Consider the following 27664-nt stretch of genomic DNA (forward strand, 5'->3'; position numbering starts at 1 on the left):
AAGCGTCATGTCACGTTGTGAAATTGATAACAAATCATTCTCCATAAGTTGTAGCCTCGTATCGTTCTTCTTTGAGAACAATATCACGAACGTGTCTCATACTTCTTTCGGTGTCTTGTCATCCCAAATATGCTCTAACATCTCTTCTCTGATTGTGGTCTTCAAGGCAAACATTGCTTTGTCTGCTTTGATTATCCATTTGCGCAAGGCGCCGTTAGAATCCTCCTATGACGACAGTTTCTAAGACATCATGCATGTTGCCCACGTATGGTAGTTGTTGTTGCTGAGTTTCTTAATTCCTCCAATGATTTAAAAATCATCCATCGTGTTGGTAATATCTCAGTAATACCAAACAAGCCTTTTCGACACAAAATTTGAAGAGACATAGACTACTCACGATACAAAGAAACTCACTCACTAATAACCTCAAGAAATTGTATCTGACGTGGAAGGTCAGACTGAGCTGCAACCACAAACCATACTAAAAATTTCAAGAGATCAAACAACCTACATCAACCTCGCTCTGACTGTGATAGGTGTAAGAACATTAAGGCTATGATAAGTTAGGGAATGATATGACCACGAAGTGTTTATGATATGACATAATTATGATACGATATATTGTGATGTGATATGTTATGTTTAGATTGTTTTGTGTGACCATTGAGGTAATTATTGTATGAATTGCACGTTATGAAATGACATGTTAAAAGCATGGAGCGTTATGTTATGTTTTCTAAATTGTATATATACAACATGTTATGAATGACATGATATCACGATAAATGAAATGAGATGTAACCCCGTCAGGATTATGTATGATACGTAAACTGAAAAAAATGAGAAATGACATGTTAAGCATGAAAGATGATAGCGGGGTTATATTCATTAATGATAAAAGTAGAAATATTGGGGACCTCATGCATTATGTGCGCTCATGCATTTGGGGGATACCCCTATTCCATCGCGAGGGTACGGATGTGTACATCCAACGGTAGGGGTACATTCGTTATGTTTTGCATAGCACTGCCGTGACGGTTACTAGTTCTAACGGGTGTCCGGCCTAAGGAGCTCGTAAAGTATGCTCACTCGACAAGGAAAGTGGCCCAATGGTGTGCGAACTAACTGGTGAGCCCATACTTGCACGTATGGGCTGTGTGTAGAGTATATGGTACACGTCCAAATTACCCGTTAGGACAATACCGTATGAAAATAGATTGAAAAGATAAGTCACATCATTACGTTCGCATGTTCTTGCATTTAACCCCCAATAGTGGGATCACTTGTTGAGTATTTCTTTAAATACTCAAGCTATGTGCTACTACATTTTTTCAGGTTAAGGCAAGGCATTCCTGTACGGCTGACGACGGCATTGCAACTCGAGACCATGACACATGCATAGGATAGTGGTATTTATTTTCTTAGACTTAGGCTAATATAAGATGTTTTTAACTTAAACGCTTATTTATTTTATTTAGTCTTTTGTTATGTCGTTTTGAAGATGTTTTAGAAACACGCAAGTCCATGACTATGTTTTAAGATAAAGGTTATGTTTTATAGAATTTAAATGAAGTCTTCCATATTTAATGTTTATGGTATGTATACAGTTGCGACTTTAAATTAAGTAGAAAATTTTGGCCGTTACATTAGATAGCATTGGTGTTAGTGGGTTAGAATATTTTCTAGACCTAACTTAATTGTTCAGGTTGTCAATTTTTCAACCCGTAAATTTTTTTTGTATAGGTTGGTTCGAGTTATTCAATCGTTTATTCAAAATTTTAATTTTAATAAAAATAAAATGTTAGTAGACATAGACCCAAGCAAATGTATTTCACAACTAATGGAAAGACTAACAATGTAGAAACAAAATAAAATCATGAGGTCATAGGCCCTACGACACATCTAACAATCCTCTTTGTCACACCCTTGTCTATGCATACACACATAGCAAAACACCTATCATCTAATTTGTGGCAGTGCCTCAAAACACTAATCGTCTAACATATGGTCAAAAATTAAAATTATTATCATCTAGTCTATTATTAGGAACCAAAATATAAGTTATCAAGTCCATGACCACGATGGTAAATTTGGTCTATTCACGAACAAGTAACTGTGATAATTTTATTTCATAAATACCATCTCATTAAACATATGTCAGAAGTCTCATAAACAAATCAAAACAACATTTTCGGATAGTCACAACCACTACAACAATTCGATAGCAAACAAAATGCATGCATACATAGCTATAATTAAGAACATACAACAACAACATCATTTACCTCAATCCAAGTTGTTAGGATCACACAACAACGCACACACTCGATCTAGATGAATACAAAAAACAGGATAGAGAAAATGCAAAGAGAATATTGGCTAAAGGATTTGTATTGATGACTACAGATATGTACAATAAGAGAGAATACAGAAAGTATTTTCAAAGCTACGTGGGTGGGAGGGGATATATATATGGTTTAGCTTACTATCTTTACCTGAATAACCATCTACTCTATATAACTATCTGCCTGTATAGTTTTACCGGATATAATTTTTTACTATAAATAACTATTTACTATTTATGGCATTTTACTTTATATGTCATTTACCAAATATAGCTTTATTATGTATAACCGTTGACTAAGCTATAAATAAGCAGTAGAATTTCATTCTCAAACGACTATGAGCATCTTCATGTCACCATACCAATTGAGGCTTTGCACAACCTCAATATTCCAACATCAACACATTTTGTCAACATGTTTGTTGGATTCTTTGCACCATCTATCCTCTCCAAACACATCACCATCTTTCACTAACTTGCAAGTGAAATGGTATCGTCTTCAGTGTTTTCTCTTTAAATGATAGACCAGATTCTTCACCAACTGCATGACACTTTGACTATCTCTATAAAGAATCTCTTCGTGCTGCTCTTGCCCAATTCTTCCAAATAGTCAGTCATCCATATCGTCTTCTTTCCAGCTTCAGCTATTGTCATGTACTCAACCTCAGTACAACGCATTTTTGAAGCCTAGACGTCCCATCATCCATGGCTTGCTCCCACTTGGTTGTATCCTCCAACTATAGGGCCTCATCAAAGGGCTCTGGTTCTTTTTCATCAACAACAAATAGTGTAACGAAGGTACTCAACAACAGATAGTGTAACGAAGGTATATACATATCTGGTACTCTGATACTACTGGATGATCTTTTCAACACCGGTTCAGGTGTCGCTTGCTCTACTGCTGGTTCCTCTGTAACAACCTTAGGAGTTTGTTGAGTATCTGCTACAAGATCACTAGGTGATTTTCTCCGCAACTCAACCTCAACTCCCACTTGCTTCGTTGTCTTAGAACCTTACTCCACATCTGGTTCCTCAACAGCAGTCTTAGGAGTTTCATGAGTATCTGCTACAACATCACTAGGTGAGTTTCCCTGCAACTCAAGCTCAACTCCCACTTTCTTCGTGGTCTTGGAACCTTGCTCCACATCTGGTTCCTCAACAGCAGTCTTAGGAGTTTCATGAGTATCTGCTACAACATCACTAGGTGAGTTTCCCTGCAACTCAAGCTCAACTCCCACTTTCTTCGTGGTCTTGGAACCTTGCTCAACATTTGGTTCCTCAGCAGTAGTGTCAGGAGTTTCATGCGTATCTGCTACAACATCACTAGGTGAGTTTCCCTGCAACTCAAGCTCAACTCCCACTTGCTTCGTGGTCTTGGAACCTTGCTCAACATTTGGTTCCTCAGCAGTAGTGTCAGGAGTTTCATGCGTATCTACTACAACATCACTAAGTGAGTTTCCCTGCAACTTAAGCTCAGCTCCCACTTGCTTCGTGGTCTTGAAACCTTGATCCATATCTGTATGGATCATTTTTAATCGCACTTTCTTCAATTCTCTAGCAGTCCTTGTGAAGCTAACTCGTTTCTGCTTGCTCATAACATAGTTCTCATAACGACCCACATCAACAGATTTCTGACATTCTAAAACTCCTTTCGCAGCCAACGTCTCCATTTCTTTCACGCTCATATGTCTTAGTCTATTGTGCCATAGACTTGAATTTGAAGCACTCTCAGCAACAGCAGCTACATGTTCATACACCCTACAGTGGTGTATAAGGTTCCAGATTTTGAGCCACGTGCTACCACTGTAGCACCCTTCATAATCTTCCACGAACTCTTCCCTAACTTTGTTGCATAACCTGTGCTATCCAACTAACCAATAGAGATCAGGTTCTTCTTGAGACCAGGAATATATCTGACATTCTTTAATGTCCACTGATTTCCTGCCGGAGTTTTTATGCAGACATCTCATTTTCCTTTCATCTCCAAATCTTTGTTGTTGGCAAGATACACCTTCTCGAAATTTCCAGACTTGAAATTCTGGAACAACTCTTTATTTGGAGACGAATAAAAATATGCACCTGAATCCAAAATCCAGGATTCAATCTAACTGTCCACGCTGAGGATTAGAGCATCCCCAATGTCTTCTGCTGAATTTATAGAACCATCATCATCTACAGATTTGTGATTCTGCTTCCTCTTTGGTTTTGTACAACCTGTCCGAAAGTGACCTTTTTCTCCACAATTTCAACACATTACGTTTGGTCTATTTGGAGATTTTTCTCGGTTCTTTGATTTTGATCGCCCTTTGTTTGGGCCCTTCGATTTACTTCTTCCCCGTTGGTCAACACTGAGAGCACTACTAGATGAATTTCCAGTTTCTCGTTTGCGAATACTTTCGCTGAGAACTACATCTCGAATTTCATCAAACTTCAGTTTATTAGATCTTCGAGAACTGCTGATTGCGGCAACAACAGTATCCCACGACTCGGGCAAAGATGACATCAAAATCAACGCTTTAATTTCATCCTTGAAATTAATTTCTACTGAACTCAGTTGACTTACGATCATATTGAATTCATTTATATGATCAGCAACAGATTCACCTTCAGACATCTATAGATTGAACAATCTCCGCATCAAATACACCTTGTTCATAGCCGACAGTTTTTCGTACATATTCGACAGAGCCTTCAACAAATCTGACGTTGTCTTCTCTTTGATGATGTTGAACGCCACGTTTTTGGATAGCGTCAACCGGATCAGCCCTAAGGCTTGTTGATCCTTGAGCTTCCATTGCTCTGTGGTCATGGTATCCGACATCACCCCCCAACAAGGGTTCGTGAAAACCTTTCTGATACAGATAATCTTCAATCTGCATCTTCCAGAAACCGAAATCGGATCCATCGAACTTCTCAATTCCAATCTTTGAACTTTCCATTTTCACAGATCGTGGTGACTTCCGGCTAGCTCTGATACCAGTTGTTAGAATCGCACAACAACGCACACACTTGATCTAGATGAACACAAAGAACAAGATAGAGAATATTGGCTAAAGGATTTGTATTGATGACTACAAATTTGTGCAGTAAGAGAGAATACAGAGAATATAGAAAGTACATTTTCAAAACTATCGGGAATATATATATGGTTTAGCTTAGATATAATCATCTACTATATATAACTATCTACCATATATAGCTTTACCAGATATAGCTTTTTACTATACATAGTTATTTACTATTGATGACATTTTACTTTATATGTCATTTACCAAATATAGTTTTACTATGTAAAACCGTTGATTAAGTTGTAAATAAGCCGCCCATAACCTAACACAAATATCAGTAAGCATCCTACTCCATTCCAAATCTCATTTTCACTTGCAAATAATTAGTCAATTTTTTCAAAAAACCTAAATTAGTCTTTATCTAAAATAATAATAGCTAAAAGCAAGAAAAAAAATCAAAGTAAACTAACCTTAAACTAAATTTAATAGGAGTGGTTGAACCAAACTAGACTAACTAAAGGTTTAAAGTTCGGCAAAATATTTAAAGTCGTCTAATAATCTAACTAAAATCTCAAAACACGAAGTGACATGCCGAAGCTAGATCAGGATTGTAACGACCCTAAATTTTCTACTTAATTTAAGGTTATACATACCATAAACATTGAATACGGAATACTTCATTTAAATTCCATAAAACATAACCTTTAACTTAAAACACAGCCATGGACTTACGTGTTTCGAAAACATCTTTAAAACGACACAACAAAAGACTCGAAATAAAATAAATAAGCGTTTAAGTATAAAACATCCTATTCTATCCTAAGTTTAAGAAAATGAATACCACTATCCTATGCATGTGCCATGATCTCGAGTTGCGATGCCGTCGTCAGCCGTACAGGAATGCCTTGCCTTAACCTGAAAAATGTAGTAGCACATGGCTTGAGTATTTAAAGAAATACTCAGTAAGTGACCCCACTATTGGGGTTAAATGCAACAATCACATGCAATAAAATGATGGGACCTATCTTTCGTTTCGTTTCATTTCGTTTCATTTCTTTTTCGTTTCGTTTCGTTTCATTTTCCCTACGGTGTAATCCTAACTGTGTACCATATACTCTACACGCAGCCCATACGTGCGAGTATGAGCTCACCAGCTAGTTCGCACACCGCTGGGCCACTGTCCCTAGCCGGTGGGCATGCTCTGGGGGCCCACCGGGACCCGTTAAAACTAAAACTGTCACGGCAGCGCTATGCAGGGCATAACGATCGTTGTCCTGCCATTTGGATGTACGCGTCCGTACCCTCGTGATGGGATAGGGGTATCCCCCCAAATGCATGATCACACAATATGCATGAGGTCCCACTAGTCCTACAATCATCATTTAATGAACATAACCCCGTGTCACGTTTTCATGCTTACATGTCATTCTCTTTCTCATTCTGTTACATATCATACATATTCCTAGCGGGGTTATGTATCATGCAATTTACCTTATTTCATGTCATACAATTCATTCAGTTACATTCCAATACTCATAAAACAAGCCATAATCGTACAAGGGTCACACATCGTCACATGCATTCATATCACATCAACTAAGCAACATAAATAACATACATTCACGTTCACATGATTTCGTACTTAAGCACAATAATCTAGCATACAATGTATCATATCATAACAAAGTCATAACGTAAACACTTCATAGTCATATCGTTCTCTAACTTACCATAGCCTTAACGTTCCTATACCTATCACAGACATATCATTACGTGACGTACCTTGGTCATATCGTCACAAGAACGTACCCTAACGATATCGTTCTATCAATCTATCACAAACCTATCCCTTTCTACCCATAACCTGACCGTATTCTTTCATCAATCTCTCCTATCCATAGCACTCCGGTATGTAACCTAACTCTAACATTTCATGAACGTATCTTACTCCTATCATTACATTTCGTTTTGTGCATCCTTCTCGTACCCTATCTCAAACATCTCCTAGAGCACATCGTACCATAATTATTATCATACAATCCACATATAATAACATAACATAACATAACATATAGGAAGCATATCGATCCTCAGACAATTCACACATATCAATATATATGACACGTGCAGAACCACAGGGCACGTGTCAACATCAAATATAACCTTGCCGATAGTAAGGTCACTTACCTGGCTAGCTTAAGTCGTTGTCACGTATATATCCTTACTGAAAGTTCGATTCCGTCCTTTGAAATCCAAGCCAACCTATGTGAGCCCATAACATCAGTTTCAAGTTTGAACTCTATACAATTATTTCTCTAATTTACTTTGTTAAAATTCTGATATTTACTGTTAGACAGAATTTAATGGAGTTTCATGCCCTCTGATATCTCCGGTTATATTTTTAAATTCTGTTTAACAAATCTTCCCTCAATCTTCCCTCCTCCCTCATGGTAATTATTTTCATTCTAAATAGATTTTCAGTTTTGTAAACATCTGTAAATAAGATATTACTCTAATTCTATATTTATTTTCCTTCTGTAAATAAATATTATTGGCCAATTTTAATTTGGCTACTATCTTACAGATTTATGGATCTGCCAGCTAAAATTATATTGATTCTAACCTTATTTCCTATAACTTCCAATGCTAAAAAAAATCTAATTAATTGAACATGGGATCTGATTATTACATACGGTAAGATAGGAAAGAAGATTTGATTCTAAATTAATTTCTTATAAGCATAACTATAAAGGAAGAGGAGTTCTGAGATAGAATTGTACCGTAATAACTGACAAAAATCTCTAAATCTGCAATCTGTTCAAATACTTCTTCTCAAATTTGACTATGGTTGTTTTCTGTTTCTTCCTTTTTTTTTCTTTTTTGTCAGATTTTCTGTTTCTTTTTTGCAGCGTAGATGGCAGAGGAGAGATAATTGTGGGAAGGGATGAGAGGTTAGTGGAGAGAGATGGGGAAAAGTTTATTTTTTTATTTTTTTAAATTAATTAATTAATTAAATTTATTTTTTTATTATTATAATTTTAACTATTTTTATAATTATTTTTATTCTTTATTTCTTTATTTATTTTTGGGCTATTACAAGGATTGCTTAGACTATAACTTTCAGAGTGAACACCATTGGCCACCAAGGATGTGCTCACCTTAGTTGACAAAAATAAGTTGGAAGAAGTTGAGTATTTAAAAATAATACAGTTGAGTGAAAAAATGCAAACACATGCAAACTTGACTATAATTAACATCATTGATGGTTCCTAAAACCTAATTGGCCTTGGGCTCCACTTTTTTTGGATAAAAATTGTATGTGCATGCACTTTCGTATTTTCTATGCGCATGATTACACTCGTCAAAAGAAACATCCAAAAAAAAAATGCGTAAATAAAATTATGATTATACGCATATGAATAATTGGTGAATGGAGAAGTAATCTACGACTAAAATAATCAAACACATATCCTACCTACAAAATAATTAATTCAGCGACATGATATAACATAGACATATTTCTTGTATAATGCACATGATTAGCGTTCATATCATCAATCACTTGTCAATCATAGCAAGTTGTATCAATAACTCATGAATTGTAACACTTGACAAGAACCTCCCTTCTCTCTTTAAATTTAACTTGAGAGATTTTATTAAGAGTCTTAAATGCCAAATTTCAAGATGGGACGATAGAAAAATAATAAATATATTAAAGTAGAAGGGCATTTTGGTCATTTTAGTGCCTCTTTTTTAAGGAGTGGGCAAGTAAGTGAATTTATGAAATTAGGAGGAATAAAAGAGAATAAAGGAAAAACAGGAAAGAACCAGAGAAAAGAGTTTGGGAGAAAAGGAAAAAGTAAACGAAGGCTTCCGATCATATGTGACGCATGGATAGGATGAGTTGAGTCGAGTCGGGTCACACATAGGCAAATCAAGTCGAGACAGAGCAATTCGAGCATAGTTCTCAAACTTGGGTCCTCCTCTAATGTTACGACTCGAGACCATCATAAACACTAGTCATGTGTCCTCATCGTTTGTTGACACGTAACCCATGCATAGCTAGACACACTCCTCTTTTGGATGGTTGACACGTGATGTCTCTCATTTGCTGACACATTTCATTATGACTTGCACAATTTTTTTCTCAAATACCAATCAGTTTTCAATTCCTTTGAATTTTTGTATATTCTTTTACATAACTCGAATCAACTTGGTTCCTTCTTCAAAATTGTACAATTTTAATCCATCTTTTTTTTAAAAAAAACATATTTTCATTCAATTTTGTTGACTGTGGAGAGAAATAAGGCTCTTCAAAGTTCGTCTAAAATATATAATCTTACCTTTTTTGACGGAAAATTTTAGAACGTAGCTCTTTCAAAAATTCACAGCTATAAGGAAAAATTGAGACTAAAACTTAAAAAATCTCATCTCTCGTTCTTCTTTGATTCTTGACAAATTTGAGTAATTCAAGTGGTTAGATTTATTTTCCAATGACATATGAGTTGTTCTTGTGATGAGACTTTATGAAATTTGATAACTTTTCTTTCATCTTTTTTCCTTAGTTCTTTCTTTTTTCTTCCATAAAAATTATGATTATGGCTCTTGCAGACCTCTCCCTCCCTTTAAGAAATTTTGATTAGATCATTTGTAAACTTCGGAGAATGAAATTTGAAATGAAAGCTATCAAATTCGAATTTGTCGACCTCAATAGTGGAGTCACTTAATATATATTTTTAAATATTCATCCAATTATTATAGACTATTTTTCAAGTAAAAGCAAATTGTCCAGGCATAGGTGATGGTGTCGGCTTAGATGGCTATGGAACAATGCTATAGGCAATTTATTTGGCATTTTAATCATGTTTTCATCAACCTGTAACGCCAACTAATTGAAAGCCCAATTTATGATCCTACTACTAAAGCAAATTAATTTTTTTCACAACGTTTTACCCGTTAAAAGAACAAAGACAAAAATAACACTTTTATTACAATAAATTTATGTACAAAAAAAATATATATATATAGACAGTTTGATAACAAGACATTATAAGTAAATAACACGATCTAGGTGGGACTTCTGAAGTCTCCCGCTTGTTCATGTCATTGCCTCGATCACACCATGTCTCATCTATCCTGAAAAATAAATAAATTTGGTGAGTAATAGGATCACATAATAATATTTTTCAGTTTTGATCTCTTTTTAGGTATATGATTACAAGCTCACGAGTATTTAAGTTAAATTGGAAAAGAAAATATTTTAAAAGTAATTGTTTAATACTTTTAAGAGTTCTCACAATACATTCTTTGGCTAATGCCTTTTTAACTCATTTAAAGTATTAAAAAAAGTATCCTCCCTCTAAACAATATATAAATAAATTTAATTTAATTTCTTAAACAACATAATTAGTTTCAATTCCAAAATTGTAATGGTCCGGATGCAGATATTGTCCTCTTTGGACTTTCTCTTACCGACTTCCCTCAAGACTTTAAAACACGTCTGTTAGGGGAAGGTTTCCACACTCTTATAAATGGTGGTTTGTTCTCCTCCCCAACCAATGTGAGACATCACAATCCACCCTCTTTGGGACCCAGCGTCCTCGCTGGCACTCTTTCCTTCCTCCAATCGATGTGGAACCGCCCCTAAATCTACCCCTTTTTGGGGCCCAGCGTCCTTACTAGCACACCGCCTCGTCTCTACCCCCTTTGGGGAACAGCGAGAAGGTTGGCACATCGTCCGATACAACATGTAAAATTTCCATTACAAATGGTATTAGAGCCAGACATCGGACGATGTGCCAGCCTTCTCGCTATTCCCCGAAGGGAGTAGACACGAGGCGGTGTGCCAGTAAGAACGCTGGGCCCAAAGAGAACAATATCTGCTAGCAGTGGATCTTGGTCATTACAAAAACAATTTTAAATAACAGTGTCAAGGGAATAATATTCGCCTCTCGATTGATTTCATTTCAATTCAATGTTATTCTAATTATTGGTAAGTAAATGAGACGTTACAAAACATCTTTACTCCTGAGCATACAAAAAAAAAAAAAAAAAAAAAAAAAAAAAAAAACCAGGGTATTTCTTGGTTTCGACCCTTATTTTCATCTTATCCTCTTATCCAAACAACCTAAAAGGGGTCGGTGATTCGTTGATTGAACATATCCCTAGTCAACAATAACAAATACACATAAATATAAGTATTTAATGTAGAAATAATGTTGGTATTTAACATGTGAAACAATGCACACAAAACATAATTATGTATGAGGAAACAATGGTTGTTGTCTTATTTGTAGACAAAGAGGAACACAGAATCAGGCTTTCTAATTTTCTACCCAATGGGGTTTTTATTTCCCAAACATATTGTATTATAATTTTACAACATTTTGTACATTATGATAAATATATATTTTAATAAATAATAAATGATAAATGCTACAATATAACAAAAATTCCTTCCCTTAATTATTATGTTGTTTCAATTAAAGTAGTCACATGGGGATGAGAGTGTTCTCAATAATGTATGGAATAATTTCCCTTGAATTTTGACTTTCTCTCCCCCCTAAACATTTTTTTAATATGGGAAATATAAAATAAATAAAATTAGAATTGTTTAATTGTTTAATTGTTTAATTGTTTAATTTTTTGTTGTTGTAGCTCAACATTGGATACTCTTTTTGGGTGTTAAAATAAATAAATGTGAGCATTTAATATTCCTCTCTTGGTTTAATGGGTATGAAATAAATATCTTACTTTTCTTTGTTTTCAATAATAACATTGGTTCAAACTAGTTGATACCATTATGATTATTTTGATACCTAATGTAAGAATGGTCCTAATTAGATAGGGTTCTTCTATAATTTAAGCAAACTTTAGCACCTTTTCGTTTTATATTTCTTAAATTAGAATTTCAGATTCATTTTTCATTGGCTGTTTTTATTATTATTATTATTATTTTGATATTTATTTGTTCAAATCTCAATTGTTTTAAAACTGTATTGGTCATTTTAGAATACCATGTTGTAGTGTGAATATTCTGAATAAGTAATAAGTTTAAATTTCTATGAGTCCAAGAATGTGTACTATGAAGGATAATCATTTTACTAAAAGAAAAAAAAAAGACAACAAACATATGTTTGTAAAAGTTTATATTATAAATAAATAAAAGAAATATTTTGGGATTAGTTTTGTTTTCTTAGTTCAATACTTTGTTTTCAAAATCTTTTTGGATATGTATGAGTTGTCAACATGGTTCGGGTGGGGTTGGGACATGACACAACTAGCTTTGTATTGAGCAGTGTCATAATCTTGACACGCACATGACAAGCTGAAAAGGGAATTCTAGTTTTTGTTAGGAATCGCGAACCTCCATAATGGATCTCATTTTTATTTCTTGCCTAGCTTTGTATCTTTTGTTAGGAATTGCGAACCTCCGCAATAGTATGATATTGTCTACTTTGAGCATAAGCTCTCTAGCTTTGTAGTTTTTGTTAGAAATCACGAACCTCCAAAATTATATGATATTGTCCATTTTAAGCATAAGCCCCTGGCTTTGCTTTTGGTTTTTCCAAAAAATCTAGTATTAATCCAGATGTATTCTTTCCTTGTAAACCCATAATTAATCCCTTAATGAGTAGTTGTGGGACTCCTCTCCCAACAATTCTCAACAACTTTCTTGTACCTAAAGCAAGGTTCTCATTTGTCGTCTGAACACAACTCATGTAGAAACTAAGCTTGTTAAGTCATATACGTCATCTATGCGTGCACGTTCGCTCCTTGCAACTCTAGTTGACTTGCCTCTATAGGCCAAGTCATTCGACTCAACTTTACCCCTACTTTAGGCAAAGGTCATTCAAATACAATGTCACATCTCATCTTGTCATCATACTTCTCAACAATACGATCAACGTTTCATGATGTCATCCCAAATTTTGGAACGTCATCAACCTTTACTACTCACTTTGACACGCTTATCAATAATCAACTAATGGACCATCTTTATGATCAAGGCACCTTGAACATCCATCCATCTATTATCAAGGCATGAACTCCCTCATATTCATATAGAGTAATTTACATATCCCATATTGGAGAGAGGTCTCATATACCAACATCTAACTCATGGGTTGGGAGAGGAGTTTTACATTGGTTAATTAAGAAATTGATCATAGGTTTATAAATAAGAAATACATCTCCATTGGAATGAGACCTTTTGGAGAAACCAAAAGCCAAGCCACGAGAGCTTATGTTTCAAGTGGACAATATCATACCATGGGTTGGGAGAGGAGTTTTACATTGGTTAATTAAGAAGTTGATCATAGGTTTATAAATAAGAAATACATCTCCATTGGAATGAGACCTTTTGGAGAAACCAAAAGCCAAGCCACGAGAGCTTATGTTCCAAGTGGACAATATCATACCATGGGTTGGGAGAGGAGTTTTACATTGGTTAATTAAGAAGTTGATCATAGGTTTATAAATAAGAAATACATCTTCATTGGAATGAGACCTTTTGGAGAAACCAAAAGCCAAGCCACGAGAGCTTATGTTCCAAGTGGACAATATCATATCATTGTGAAGACTCGTGATCCCTAACAATATCGACACACCAATGTCGTCTGATGTTGTCCTCGAAAAACCCATTTTCATAGGAAAATGCCCAAAATGTTCCTCTTATAACACTCACCCACACTATGATACATATGTATAATGGGGTAGTTCACTTAAACCATAGAGCCTAAGGGTGGTGGAGAGCTGATATCATACCTCCTATAGTACATTTTGAGACATTTTTGGGTTGGCAAGAGTTGACCTGTATAGTACATGAGACATTTTTAGTCTTATAGGGGTAAATGTGATTTTGGTGATTGATTGGCCTCATGCAGTATCTTTTGGGTATCTTATTAACACCAAATTTGGCGAGCATTCATCTTTCATATAGATGGACTTAGCTCTAGAGTTGTATGCCGAAACTCATACTAGAACCTTGACTTTTGAGGTTATGGCCTAGGTCCTATCCTACCATTTTCGAGTCTATCTCTACCATTCTTACCTACTTATTACTTTCAATCTTGCTTATGCTTCAATACACTTTTCTTAGTATATTGGGTTATGCACTATTCTCCTTGGTTGCATCATGATACTTGTTTGTCTCGGCTCTCATTTATGTTTCAACCATGGCTTAATAGAATGATCGATTAAGAAACTTAAAAAATGAAAAAATAAAGAAAAAAAAATCTAACAATCTGACTCAACTCAACCCAAAAATAGATGAATTAAATTAGGTTGTGAATTCAATTTAGTTTTCTCATCCACCAAAAAGTATCAGCGCCCAAAAAGTTCCTCCATCCCAACTAATATACACCTAAATAAATAGTTTGGACTATCAGAAACCATTAAGGGATTGAATGCATGGTACTCAACTATCCATATATATCAAAGAAGTAGGCTGATTGCTAATCAAGTAGCTGACAACATATTAAAAAAGGGTTAGAAATTGTAATTTAATGCAATAACTTGCATTTAATTGAGTCAACTATTAAAACTGGCACTCCAGGATGATGAAAGTGAAAATATTAAAATCATAATTAGTTGTATAAAATCATAATAACAATTTAACACTTGGTCTCAAATATCATGATTCATAAGTAAGAATATTCAATTCAATTTTTTTTTTTTTTTTTTTTTTTGAGAAACAAAAATCGAAGTATTATACTTTAAAGTGAACAATATCACTAGTGGAGGATCATGGTTGTTGATACTTATTTGTTTGATAGATCAAGTATGAATCAACGGGTGTAATTTTTTATTCCCATATTTGTTTTGTTTTGGTTGTGGGTTCACTTTCTCTCTCCTCAAAATTGGAAAATTGGGAAGCTGAATGGGAGAGAGAGAGAATGGGGTTCATCAGCCCCCTTTGCTTCCTATTATTCCCTCATCAAACTTCTCCTTTTCCTTTTCCTTTTCACTTTCCCATCTTCACACTTTGCTTTCATAAGCACAAACAAACCTCACATGAGAAAGGGATGGGCCATTTATTTCATGTTAATACATCTAATCCCTTCCCATCTCTATAATATTATTCTTGTCTTTCAACTTTCCAGATTTATTCTATGCATTCTTTACTAAACTCTTACAATTATTCTATGTTCATCTCTTAACTTTTCTTAAATTCAAATTTTGGGAAAAGAAATGAGATTTAATTTGTTTTTAGATCTAAATCTATGTTTATTTTTTTGAGTTATCATGATATTGTTTTAAAATATTACCTAGACCCATATTCTTCATTCCTAGCCTACGGGAAGTATTTGCATCTTCAACCTTTGTCCCCACCCTAACCTCTCTCTCTCTCTCTCTCTCTCTCTCTCTCTCTCTTAATAATGAAGTTGGTGAAAACTTATGAGTCCCGTCTTCCTCCCTCTGTTAGGCAACTCCATTAGAAACAAGGGTCCCACCAACATACTTTTTCTCTGCACTCTCTTGATTCCGTGAACTTTTTATATCTTCTGCTAAACCCACTCTGTTTCTTCTGCCAAAATCCTCATTTTCTTTTTTTAAACATCAGACTTTAAGTTTTTTAAGCCCTAAACCGAATCTGATGGATCATTAGCTTCATAAAGGTTAGAATCACGGATCAACAAGCAGCAAAAAAGCATGTATAACTTTTCTCTAACACAATCCAGAAGAAACAAAACAAGACAACACAAATGCAGAAACGGTGGGTGCATTGAATGGTGCTTCTTCAGATGGGTTTATGAGATAATCACTGAAAATAATAAAGAGTGAATCAAAAGAAAAGTAAGGAAGGTCAGTTTACATACCCAAACACAAACAACTGCCAGCGTCATAGAGGTGCCTTGGAGTAGCATTGAAGACTTTCTTCTTCTTGTTCTTCCTCTCTGTAATCCAGACTTCCTGCACTACCCAACATTAGGTTCAAGGATGTGAAAACAATAGAGTTGTTGTGGGAAGAGATTCTTACTTGGGTTTGATGAATCTTGATTGATGAACAATGGGTTGTGTTGTGAAGTGCGTTTTCATGATTGTAATTGCTAATTCACTGTTGAGTGCAGCAGAGAGCTTCAATGTAGAAGAGCTTGAGAGAGTTTCAGGGGAAGATGAGAGTGGAGGAAATAGACCTTTAATTCTGGAGAGATTCAGAGCTCTACTTGGACTCAATCAAAGCCCATTAGATCTGTCGCCTTCGCCGTCTCCATCACCGGCCGAGGCAGCTCGTCCAGTGCACACTCATAAACATTCCCGCCCTCATCAGCTTCGCTTGCACAAGAGCCGACCAGTCTACAAATCTAAAAGACATGAAGATGCAAGAAAAAGAGTCAGAAAAATTCTTGTTGCAGTTCTTGTGTCTACAGGAATCACCATTTTGATATGCACTATTGTTGCCTTCTGGGTCTGCAAGAGGTTTAAAATTCGAACAGAGGAACCCGCCGAGAAGCTTTCTATAACGAGTGAAACAGGAGAGAAGACAGCCAAACAAAAATCTGGGTTTGATCTGTTCGATCTCAGTACGCATGGAATGGATGTTGAAGAACACAGTGTTTCCTCATCTGGGGAGAGAGTTACTCCTGTTCAATGTTGTTCTTCTGATGAGGAGGAATCATTCCATTCTTGTGGGGATCCCAATTTGTCGAATGTTCGTCTTTCAAATGCTTCTGAATCTTCTTCAGCTAATGTGAAAACAAATTCTAATTCTTCAGAACCTAACAAACCATTAACTTCTGACCAGTTTCATCTTACCCCTTCTCCTTGTAACTCAGAAACCAAGGATGTCCCATCTTTAGCTCCGCCTCCACCACCGCCGCCGCCGCCGCCGCTGCGACCATCTCCGGTCACTTATCGCAGTTCATTTACCCTCTCTTCACCCTTTTCAACTGGATCCACCTCCTCTTCTGCATTGCTAAGATCATCATCTCCTGCAATGTCAGATTCTTCTTCGTTATCTCAAATACCATGGAATGATCTGCCATCACCTCCAAACATTGCAAAACCTTCACTACCATCATCTACTATTCCTCCACCCCCTTGTCCACCGCCAAGTTTGAAAGAAAACGCTTATTCTTTCAAAGCCCCACCTCCTCCTCCTCCTTCCAAACTCCCTCAATTCATGGCATTTGGAAAAGAGGGAAATCTGCTGCCGAAACTTAAGCCTCTCCACTGGGACAAAGTAAGAGCTGCACCAGATCGATCGATGGTGTGGGACAAGCTAAGATGGAGTTCATTTGAGTAAGTTCTTGTCCTTGTTCTTGGTTATTCATCTTACTTCAAGTTTTTCTTCTGATTGAACCTGATGAAATGAAAAAACAGGCTAGATGAAGAAATGATTGAGTCACTATTCGGCTACAACCAACATGGTTCAATGAAGAATGGTGATGCTAGCAACAAAACCCCTTCTCCAAGCAAGCATATACTAGAGGCTAAGAGACTCCAGAACCTAACCATACTCTTAAAAGCCCTGAATCTCTCCGCAGAACAAGCCTGTGAAGCCATAGAACAAGGTATGGCAGAAAAGAACATTAATGATTCTCATATTGAGCTCATATTTGCTATAAGAGAATATAACTCTCTGCTGAGAACAGTAAATTGTTACTTTATATTGCCATACTCTAATTTTGGTAGACGTGAATAATCAGGGACTGGGTTGCGTTTAAGACAACTTGAAGCACTGGTAAAGATGGTACCAACACAGGAAGAACAAGCCAAATTGTTAAGCTATGAAGGAGACATCGGTGAATATGGGTGCACAGAGAAGTTTGTGATAGCAATTCTGAGAATACCATTCGCCTTCCAACGAGTGGAAGCCATGCTCTACAGAGAAACTTTTGAAGATGAAGTGAATCATCTCCGGAATTCGTTTTCAATGCTAGAGGTAACAACACAGATATGCTACAATTTGTTCTAAAACAACGAAAACAATATCAATAGATGCTAAAATGGCATTAAACATTGCAAAATCGAACTCACTTTTTCTTATTCTTCTTCCATTTCTGTTCTATAACAACAAGAACAATATCCAGAGATGCTAAAATGGCCTTAAACATTGCAAAATCGAACTCACTTGTTCTTATTCTTCATCCATTTCTGTTCTATAACAACAAGAACAGTATCAGAGATGCTAAAATGTCATTAATCATTGAAAATGGAACTCACTTTTTCTAATTCACATCAATTTCTGTTCCATCAGGAGGCTTGCAAGGAGCTAAGATCCAGCAGGCTTTTCCTGAAACTACTTGAAGCCGTGCTCAAAACAGGGAACCGAATGAACGTGGGAACAAGCAGAGGAGGCGCAAAAGCATTCAAACTAGACGCACTCCTAAGACTCTCCGACGTCAAAGGAACCGACGGAAAAACCTCCCTCCTCCATTTCGTGGTCCAAGAAATAATCCGATCAGAAGGAATCCGAGTCTCCGGTAGCATAATGGGGAAAATCAGCCAAAAGAACAAATCGAGAACAATGGAAGAAAGAGAAAAGGATTACCGAAGAATGGGATTAGATCTGGTCTCCGGCCTGAGCACCGAATTACACAACGTTAAGCGAGCGGCAACGACCGATCTGAAAGTTCTGGCGAGCGCCACAGCGAATCTGAACGAGGGAATGGCGAAATTGCAAGAACTGGTGTTGAAGGGACTGTGTGGAGATGAACGGAGTGGGAACTTCGTGAGCGCAATGAAAGGGTTCTTGAGCTACGTGAAGAAGACGATGGAGTTGGTGAGGAAGGACGAGGAAGTGGTGATGGGAAGCGTGAGAGAGATCACAGAGTACTTCCATGGAAATGTGAGCAAAGAAGAGACGAATCCGCTGAGGATTTTTGTGATTGTGAGAGATTTTCTGGGAATGTTGGACAATGTGTGTAAAAGCTTCAAGATCGGAAGTTGATTCATTGATTGAGAGAGCAGTTTTGTTTTTTAAACATTCTTGGCGGGCAGCCACTACCAACCAATACTGACGCAGTATTCAAATTTTTACATATATATATTTCTTTTTTTTCTTTTGTAAATTGATAACCGGGTTGTAACCTATAATAATAATAATGTAGCTCCACGATCAATGGTGTTAAAAGATATTTAGTACTCGATTATAGCTTAACATATATATCATATTTTATATTTCCATTTATTACGACGTCCTTTTTATTTGTTTGATTATAAATAGATAATTTTCACAGCATTTAGGTGCGGTGAATTAAGCAAACATTTTCGGGTGTGCATGGGTTAGGTTGAAAAAAATGTTTTGGACCAACCCAAAATTCGAATGGTCACCCGAATAAGTGTTCACAACCCCATCTTCTATTTTCAAGTTGAATTGGATTGATTTATTGAGTTAATTCTCTATTTTAAGTTTTTTTTTTTTACTTTTGCTCATAAAATATATTAAATTAATAACTAAAATCTCATAAGGTTAAAATATTAAATATTTACGGATTACAAAACATCAATAAAATTGATTACAAACGTTAAATATTTAGGATAAGATTGGATTATAACCCTATTTTTGAGTTGACGGTGGGTTGGAACCAACTAAAAAACTGTCCATTGAATTTTTTTATTTTCTAAAAATTTAACCCAACCTAAATTTTAAAGTTTATGTGTTGAAAGTACGTGTTATTCTGTTTATCATATCAAAAGAGCACGACTATGATATATAATTTTTTTAGTGATATAAAGTATATTATTAATCATTTTTACATTTAATAAAAAAAAATTAAAAAAGGGTATGAATCGATTGTATCAATTAAAAATCTTAAGGTAATAATCATATCAATTTAAACTTTAATTGTTTCGTACTATTTATAGTTATTTTCGCTGGTTTCTATTTAAAAATTATTTCAAAATCATTCGCCTAAAATTATTATTCTTTTAATATAGTAACACTAAAAAAAATATAACTATTCAATTTTTATCCGGAGCATAAAACTATTTATTTGATTGATATGAACTATTTTGTAATAGTTAAGATTGAGTTTATATTATAAGATAAGGTTGGGTACATTATTTTGATTACCCTATTGATATAAACCATTTTTTTATTGTTACAAATGATTTAATCTAAACGTTTATGCAGACACATATGAGTGAGAGTACTATTTACGATGGCATTTATATAAGATTGAACTATTAAATATGGAAGATTTAATATTTCACGTAACAAAGTCAACTCAATATTGTGGACATCGCTATTTCTCAACCCGAAATCAAATCTCCGATCAACATCCCACTGCCGCCGTCCTTGGATTCTAAAGCCGTTGCATTGGCGGGTACCCATACCCTGGTGGTGGTGGCTGGTAACCGCCATATCTATATCCCGCGTGCGGTGGTGGATACGCCCCCGGCGGCAGAGGGTTGGGGTATCCACCGTGTGGTGGCCGGTACGCTTCCGCTGGTGGTGAATATGTAGAGCTAACGTCAGGAAATGTAGACGGATAAGCCATAACCTGCGGCGAGTCCACCCCGTTCATGTTGCGTGGCTCCTCCATTGGCGGCGGCGGTGGCGGCGGTGACGGCGGCCGTTCAATTTTATATTTCTCTCCAAATTTATAAGCCAACTCCAAATTGCCCTTCACAGTCCCATTCGACAACCGGACACTATAACTACCGGATTTCTCCTCTTCTCGGGCGCCGCCACCATCAAACATCTCCTTAATCTGAACATAAACAACCCCAATTTCTTTATTCCCCAAACTCCGATTAGAAATAAGCTTGATCTTAAGAGTGACACGATTCTCCTGAACGGCGGCGTCGTCGACGGTGAATTGCGTATGAAAATTCCACTTGGGGCTGGTGCCGCCGTCTTTGTCGACATCGGTCTTCTGTTGCGGGTTGTTTAATTGGTCACCGGAGATCGAAACGAGGGCGAAAACGTCCATTTTAGTCATGAGATTGACGTCTTTGAGATCACTGGCTTTGATAATTCTGATTTCCAGTTGCCGGACATCCATTTTCAGATTGTGGGGAAATTTTGGTTGGGATTTTTTGAGGATTTTAAGGTTTTGGTTTGAAGACGAGGAGTGGAATTGAGAGCTCAAAATAGAAGGAATTGATCGCCATTTTTGAAAGGGAAGGAGGAGAGGAATTTTCTTGGCGCCATGGAAATCGTGGAATTTTTCCTTTTTTCAACGAAATTAAAACAATGACCTTTACGCGTTGACTTCTAATTTAGAAAAGTCTTCGTTATTATGGTCTCATCATCCAATTATTGTTCTTTGTTCTTCTTTCTTCTGTTGAGGCTGCTATTATTTGTTGTCTTTTTTTGACTTTCAAGCTTAAATTTCTAAATAATTGACAAAATCATAAATACTCTTATTTAATTTGAATATTATTAAGTGAAAATCCTAAATTTTTAACCACACGTTTTTTTTTATCATTTATTATGACGTTGTGTTAAATAATTAAATTTAATTTGGTTAAATTAGATTTATAGATATTTGAGTCGTCTAGGTTTAAGTGTTTAAATTTTGAACCTTAGTATTTCTCGCGGTTGAGGAGTCGACAACCTTACTGTGAGGTAGCAACTGAGACGATGTGACAAGAGGCCACGCAAAAAGAGTTTGAAGCCATTAAGAAGAACAAGACGTGGACACTAACTAACTTACTGTCCGGACACAAGTCCATCAGTTTGAAAGTGGTCTTTAAGTTGAAGAAGAATAGTGAATGAAATGTCATCAAACATAAAGCAAGACTCGTAGCAAAAGGATACATGCAATGATAAAGAGTTGATTTCGAGGAGGTTTTCGCACCTGTGGCTAGACAGGACACTATAAGGTTGATTCTTGCCCTCGCAATTCAACACAGGTGGGAGGTCCATCACTGGGATGTCAAATCAGCATTCCTAAATGGTGACCTCCAAGAAGAAGTGTATGTGGCCCAACCTGAAGGGTTCATCATCAAAGCCAAAGAGCACAAAATGTACAAGTTGTCAAAGGCCCTCTACGGTTTACAACAAGTACTAAGGGCGTAGAACATACGTCTGGACAAGAACTTAAAGAGTTTAAACTTCATGAAGCGCTTGCAAGAACAAGCAGTGTATACAAGAAACAATGGGGTTGAAACACTCATAGTTGGGGTGTACGTTGATGACCTAATCTTCACTGGTACAAGTGTGGAAGGCGTCAAAGAGTTCAAGCAGCAAATGATGAAAGAATTTGAGATGACTGATATCGAGTTACTCACGTACTACCTCGGTATTGAATACTAATGAGATTATGCTCATTTCACTACAACAACAACAAAGAGAATTGAAAACGTAAACGCTTAACGTTTCTTTGCTTCTTTTACTTGTTTCAACACATTTTGATCGTGGGTCACATCCAACACGTTTTGGTCTACTCATATGGGTTTTGAAGGATATCAAACTTTGAGTACTATGTCTAACCTTTATGCTTATCACAATGCTCACTTTTGTCCAGGATGTTCATCCAAAAATAATCCGCTAATTTATTCCATGGTGGGCAAGAGGACACATCTTCATCCAAGTCCAATGGGTGGAAGTTTGTAGGTGACAACATATCAGCATGGGGAGAAGGCAACTCAAGAAGTTGGATGTTTATGATGTCATGTCATATGACGTCATCTTTTGATCTCGGTTAATTCATATATCTCTTTATTACGTAGGTGTCACATGTCCATTAATTTTTATATTGGTTCATCCTTAAACTACATTCTACTCGGAGAGGTTCTACTATTTCATGCCTAAGATTTAAATCAGAATTTGGAATATGAATTTAGTACCTGATTAGCCCCGGTATTCTCTTATATCTCTTGCAACATAATCATATTACCTATTTATTTTGAAATACTTCTAAGAGTGAAAACGAACCCCAAATACCAAATAAGTGTCCTTTCAGTTACATCTTTTCTAAGAAAATTTCCAAAACTTCGTATAATATAGGACTGCTCCAAGTCGAGTACGTTTGGCTTAGAAGTTTTTATAATTGAGTCACTACAAAAGAGAAGAATCGACTCGATCATCAAATTATAGATTATAAGTTCATAACTCTAGTCCATCTACCGGCTGAATAGATCTACTAATTCTTTGATTCAGTTAGTAGAGGAATTTTGAACTAAGAAATAGATTCTGGGAGAAGATAATCTAAAAAAGATATCCTGAGAAATTTCAATAATCAGATTCATTGATATTCCTATAGTAGATGTTATCATCGATTTTCCTCGTTTTTTACGGTTTTGGACAATTTAAGAGTCAAGAATGTTGGTTTTGTTAAGATTTCTGAAGAAGTCTCGTCGGAATCGAGCTCCTCTCTCTCTAGAACGTTCTTTCTCTCTCTAGAACGTTCTTCCTCTTCCCATTTCCTTTTCTATTATTTTCTTCCTCCTTTTTTTTCTTTTAATCATGTGTTACAGGTGCTTAATGAGAAGGGAGAGCAGAATGACCGAATTACCCCTCCGGGTTGACTTTGACCATATTTATAATTTTCCATCCTTTTTCTTTTATATTTTCCTTAAGTTCTTCTTTTATTTCTAACCATTTTCCCCTTCTGTCTCATCTCAAAATTTGGTATTTAAGACTCTCAACAAAATTTGGGGAGTTCGACTTTAAAGGTAAAATTAGATTTTTCATTTCTCGTCGAGGCTCGGGTCTTACACATACATACAATATCATACTCAATTCGATGGAATTGTTTGATCTCAATGGAGATATTCTTTTCTTGGTTTCGTCCAATCATTCTTGGTTTCGTCCAATCATTAATAACTTGATTATTTTGAGATAATAGGAAGTGAATTTGATGATTGTTACAATTGGTAGTATTCTTTCCCATTTCAATTACTTTCTTATAAGCATATAAATCTATATTCATAATTGTGAACAATTTGTTTCTTAAATGTTTCTACCAAGAACCACATAAACCATGAAGTCACATATGACCTTGCTTTCCCATGGCCCCTTGGTGGCAAAAGTAACCCACATTCTCCATAACCCCTCCAAACCCTACACTTTCTTCCGCCTGAAACTTCCTCCCCTTCCCTCCCTCAGCCCCCAACAAATCCAACGTCATCGTCTTCCTCGCCCCCTCCCCGATCGGCTTATCGAACATCCCATTGAGCATCAGAATGTCATCAATCATCTCCATGTCCACACCTCCGCCAATGTTTTCTTGTGGGCATTTCTGCAAACAGGTGGTGGGCAACATCCCACCAAATGAAGAAGGAGCCATTGTTGTAACGAAACCGTTCTGTTAAGGACACAAATAAGTGATTAAATCTACAGTAATGAACCCATCAAAATGATTAAATCAATGTTCAACACCTTTTGTTGGATTATGGGCGAACTGACGGCAGCTCCCATCTGCGCCGCCTTCTGCAGCAAGGCAGTGGCGGACATGAGGGCGGCGGAGGAGGAGGAGGGAAAGTGGTGGTCGTTGGAAATGGAGGATGAAAACATGGACCCGGCTGAAAGGTTAAAGGGCTTTGGAGGGATAGGCATGAGGTCGTGGTGAGGCAGCGTTATGGGCGGCGAGGCAGCCATTGTTGCTCCTCGACCAGCTAGTTTGTTGCTTTCTTCTGTTAAGGCATCGCAATATGCTCTGTGGGTTATGAAGCTATCTCTCCTGCCAAATATTGAACATGGGTTATTGAGAACATTTTGAAAATTTTGAGGTTGTTTTTTTAAAGAAAGTGTTAGGATCCGAACCATCACAGGTTTATTAGTAAGGAATATATCTCCTCTGGTTTGAGGTCTTTCAGGAAGCCCAAAACAAAGCATGAGAGCTTATGTTCAAACTGGACAATATCATACTATTGTGAAGAGTCGTGATTTTTAACATGCTATCAGAGTCATGCCCTTAATTTAACTATGTCAATTAAATTCTAAAATGTCGAACAATGAAGTTGTGAGTGTCAAAGATGTAGTTAAAACTGACTCAAGTGTCGAACAAAAGATGTACTTTGTTCGAGGGTTCCAGAGAAAGGAGTCGAACCTCGATTAAGGGGAGACTATTTGAGGGTTACATAGGTCATAAGGGATGCTCTATGATATATTTTGTTCAATGGGAGGATTTTTGAGGTGGGTTTATAAGTAAGGAATACATCTCCATTGGTACGAGACATTTTTGGAAGCCCGGAGCAAAAATACGAGAGTTTATGCTTAAAGTGGACAATATCATACCATTGCGGATGATGTCAATAAAATCCTCAACTGTCGAACAAAAAAGTTGTGAGCCTCGAAGGTGTAGTCAGAAGTAAGTCAAGTGTCGAACAAAGGGTGTAATTTGTTCAAGGGCTCAAGAGAAAGGAGTCGAGCCACGATTAAGGGAAGACTATTTGAGGGCTATATAGGCCTCAGGGGATGCTCTATGGTGTGGAAGGTTTATAAGTAAGAAATATATCTTCATTGGTATGAGCCATTTTAGGAAGGCTAAAGCAAAGCCATGAGCTTATACTCAAAGTGGACAATATCATACCATTGTAGAGGGTCGTGATTCAAGTACAAAGTTTTAGATATTAACCTGGAAAAGAGAGTGCCACAGTCACATTTGTATTCCTTGGAGCCACAGGTTTTGAGATGAGCTTTCAAGTCCGAATGAACTGCGTATTTCTTAGAGCATTTCTCACACTTCCAATTCTTCTCCCCATGTTTTCTGCTGAAGTGCTTCTTGATTCCGGTGAGGTCTCCGAGCGCTCTCGCTGGGTTGTGGTGGACGCACGACGTTTCTGGACATACGTACACCCGCCTCCTCCTCGTGTCGCTCCCGCTCGTCCGTTGCTTCAGCTTCCATGGCAGGTTGTGGCCTCGCCTGTGTAGCTGCAAGTTCTGGTCTCTTTGAAATCCCTTGTTGCATATTTCACACACAAACCGATTCGTTGCCATTAACGTTCCCGGCGATAACGCTACCACTTCCGCATCTGGGTCTGTATCTAAGATAAGCTTCCAAAATCATATCAACCCAATCTAATCCGAATCTTTAATTGAATTATAAACTTATTAGATTAAATTGAGTTTAAATATAAATTCTCCAAAAATTAAGCAATAATCTTTAATAGTTTAGAAGGTAAAAAATTTAAATAAATAACCCGAATTGGGTTTGGTAAGTGTTAAGAACTACCACTCGAACAATTATATTTACTCTAAAAATGTCATAATTCGACAAATCCAATCTACGAACACCATTCTTCATTAAAATTTTAATATTAATTAAAATGTCCATGTCTAAATAATTCTTATTGTTGAGTTTTTATGGTCGTTAATATGAATTAATGTGTTAATATATAATTAAAAATTTCTTAATTACATTGATTTAAAAAAAAATAAAAAAATAAAAAACACTTGTTTCGGATATTTTAATAATGCAGGAAAAGTCCAAACAGTACATACCAATCATTGTAATCCCCTCCAATAATTGATGTCCTTCCAACTACCCAAATATTTAAATTTCTCTCTCTAAAACAATTATTTTTATAAAAAAAAAACCAATAAAAATAGCGACAATTTAGAGTTCATTTAATATTTTATTTAAAATATTCAAATTTCAAATAAATTAAAAAAAAAAAAAAAAAAAGCCATCACTCAATTATGAACTTGACTACAAACAAGATCTCTGAACTTAGCTCAATTGTTTTTGGATCAACGAAACTTCTTATCGTGAAAATTAAAAATAAAATTGTGATCGATGGAACGAGTTTGAAGAGAAAGAAAGAAAGGGACCTGGTGTTCCTGGTAAGTTCCTTTTCTTCTTGGGAACTGAAAGCTGAGGCTGTTGATGGGGTTGAGAGCTTCCATGGCTGAGTTGATTCTCTAAGCTCAAGCTCCCACCATCATCGGAGCACCCTGAGGCTTTGGACATTGAAGAACACAGAACAAACACTCACCAAAACCCTACAAATGATATCAATTTCTAGAGGAGGAAGAACAAGGGCATGATTTTGGCCTTCATTCTTGGTGGAGAGGAAGCTTTTTTCATGGCTCACTCCAAATTAGAACCAACAAAATAAAAAAGAAAAGGCCTCTTTTCTTTCGCCTCCCATTACATAATTTATAATATGGCTTCCTATCATTTGCCCCTAAATCTTATGCCAATTCTAGGAATTGCCACTATCTTTTCATTTCTTTTTTTTTTCTTATTTAAATTAGGAATTTCCACTGACCCGAATTCTTTCAGCATGTTTTGTCTCACTTACATAAAACATGTTTCCTAGAATAATTATCCGAGATCTCCAAGTAAAATACGCTCAATTTAAAATTTTTATAATTGAGATACTAAAAAAAAATAGTGTACCTTGTTAGTATAGATAACTGACAACTGGGTTGGGTTGGACAAAAATCAACTATACCATGGGCAAATGTCAT

General features: G+C 36.3%; 3 protein-coding genes and 1 long non-coding RNA gene across 7 annotated transcripts; 1 reads left to right on the forward strand and 3 right to left on the reverse strand.

Moving 5' to 3' along the window:
* Nucleotides 1-10359: 10359 nt before the first annotated feature.
* On the reverse strand, nt 10360-16631 carry LOC111792907 (uncharacterized). Of its 4 annotated transcripts, none has more exons than XR_002814860.2 (4): nt 16491-16631; nt 16334-16411; nt 16173-16266; nt 10360-10488 (listed from the first exon to the last, which is right to left on the reverse strand). It is a non-coding gene; the product is annotated as an uncharacterized LOC111792907 (long non-coding RNA). The 4 variants fall into 4 exon arrangements; XR_002814861.2 differs by lacking the exon at nt 10360-10488 and adding an exon at nt 10840-11516; XR_015420809.1 differs by lacking the exon at nt 10360-10488 and adding an exon at nt 12286-14716.
* On the forward strand, nt 16364-19367 carry LOC111792858 (Actin-binding FH2 (formin homology 2) family protein). Its single transcript, XM_023674463.2, has 4 exons — nt 16364-17595; nt 17677-17867; nt 18003-18238; nt 18554-19367. The coding sequence occupies exons 1-4, from the start codon at nt 16364-16366 to the stop codon at nt 19244-19246; spliced, it is 2352 nt and encodes a 783-aa protein (XP_023530231.2). The 3' UTR covers nt 19247-19367.
* A 982-nt stretch (nt 19368-20349) lies between these two features.
* On the reverse strand, nt 20350-21448 carry LOC111792893 (protein SRC2 homolog). The gene has a single exon (XM_023674514.2). The coding sequence runs from the start codon at nt 21303-21305 to the stop codon at nt 20604-20606; it is 702 nt and encodes a 233-aa protein (XP_023530282.2). The 5' UTR covers nt 21306-21448; the 3' UTR covers nt 20350-20603.
* Nucleotides 21449-24139: 2691 nt separating this feature from the next.
* Nucleotides 24140-27352, reverse strand: LOC111792882 (protein indeterminate-domain 7). The gene is made up of 4 exons (XM_087123079.1): nt 27023-27352; nt 25827-26235; nt 24629-24929; nt 24140-24554 (listed from the first exon to the last, which is right to left on the reverse strand). Exons 1-4 carry the CDS (start codon nt 27159-27161, stop codon nt 24237-24239), a joined length of 1167 nt encoding a protein of 388 aa, XP_086979205.1. The 5' UTR covers nt 27162-27352; the 3' UTR covers nt 24140-24236.
* Between the last annotated feature and the right edge of the window lie 312 nt (nt 27353-27664).

The sequence above is a fragment of the Cucurbita pepo genome, chromosome 4, assembly GCF_057944985.1.
Source record: "Cucurbita pepo subsp. pepo isolate OVF chromosome 4, ASM5794498v1, whole genome shotgun sequence".
NCBI classification, from domain to species: domain Eukaryota; kingdom Viridiplantae; phylum Streptophyta; class Magnoliopsida; order Cucurbitales; family Cucurbitaceae; genus Cucurbita; species Cucurbita pepo.

Bases quoted from the DNA above. Each gene is read 5' to 3' on its own strand.
- LOC111792858 (XM_023674463.2), top strand. From the start codon at position 16,364: ATGGGTTGTGTTGTGAAGTGCGTTTTCATGATTGTAATTGCTAATTCA. The intron at 17,596-17,676 runs GTAAGTTCTTGT...ATGAAAAAACAG, and splicing joins CTAAGATGGAGTTCATTTGA to GCTAGATGAAGAAATGATTG. The intron at 17,868-18,002 runs GTATGGCAGAAA...GTGAATAATCAG, and splicing joins CTGTGAAGCCATAGAACAAG to GGACTGGGTTGCGTTTAAGA.
- LOC111792893 (XM_023674514.2), bottom strand. From the start codon at position 21,305: ATGGATGTCCGGCAACTGGAAATCAGAATTATCAAAGCCAGTGATCTC.
- LOC111792882 (XM_087123079.1), bottom strand. From the start codon at position 27,161: ATGTCCAAAGCCTCAGGGTGCTCCGATGATGGTGGGAGCTTGAGCTTA. The intron at 26,236-27,022 runs GTCCCTTTCTTT...AGCTTATCTTAG, and splicing joins GAACTTACCAGGAACACCAG to ATACAGACCCAGATGCGGAA. The intron at 24,555-24,628 runs GTGTTGAACATT...TGTCCTTAACAG, and splicing joins CGCCCATAATCCAACAAAAG to AACGGTTTCGTTACAACAAT.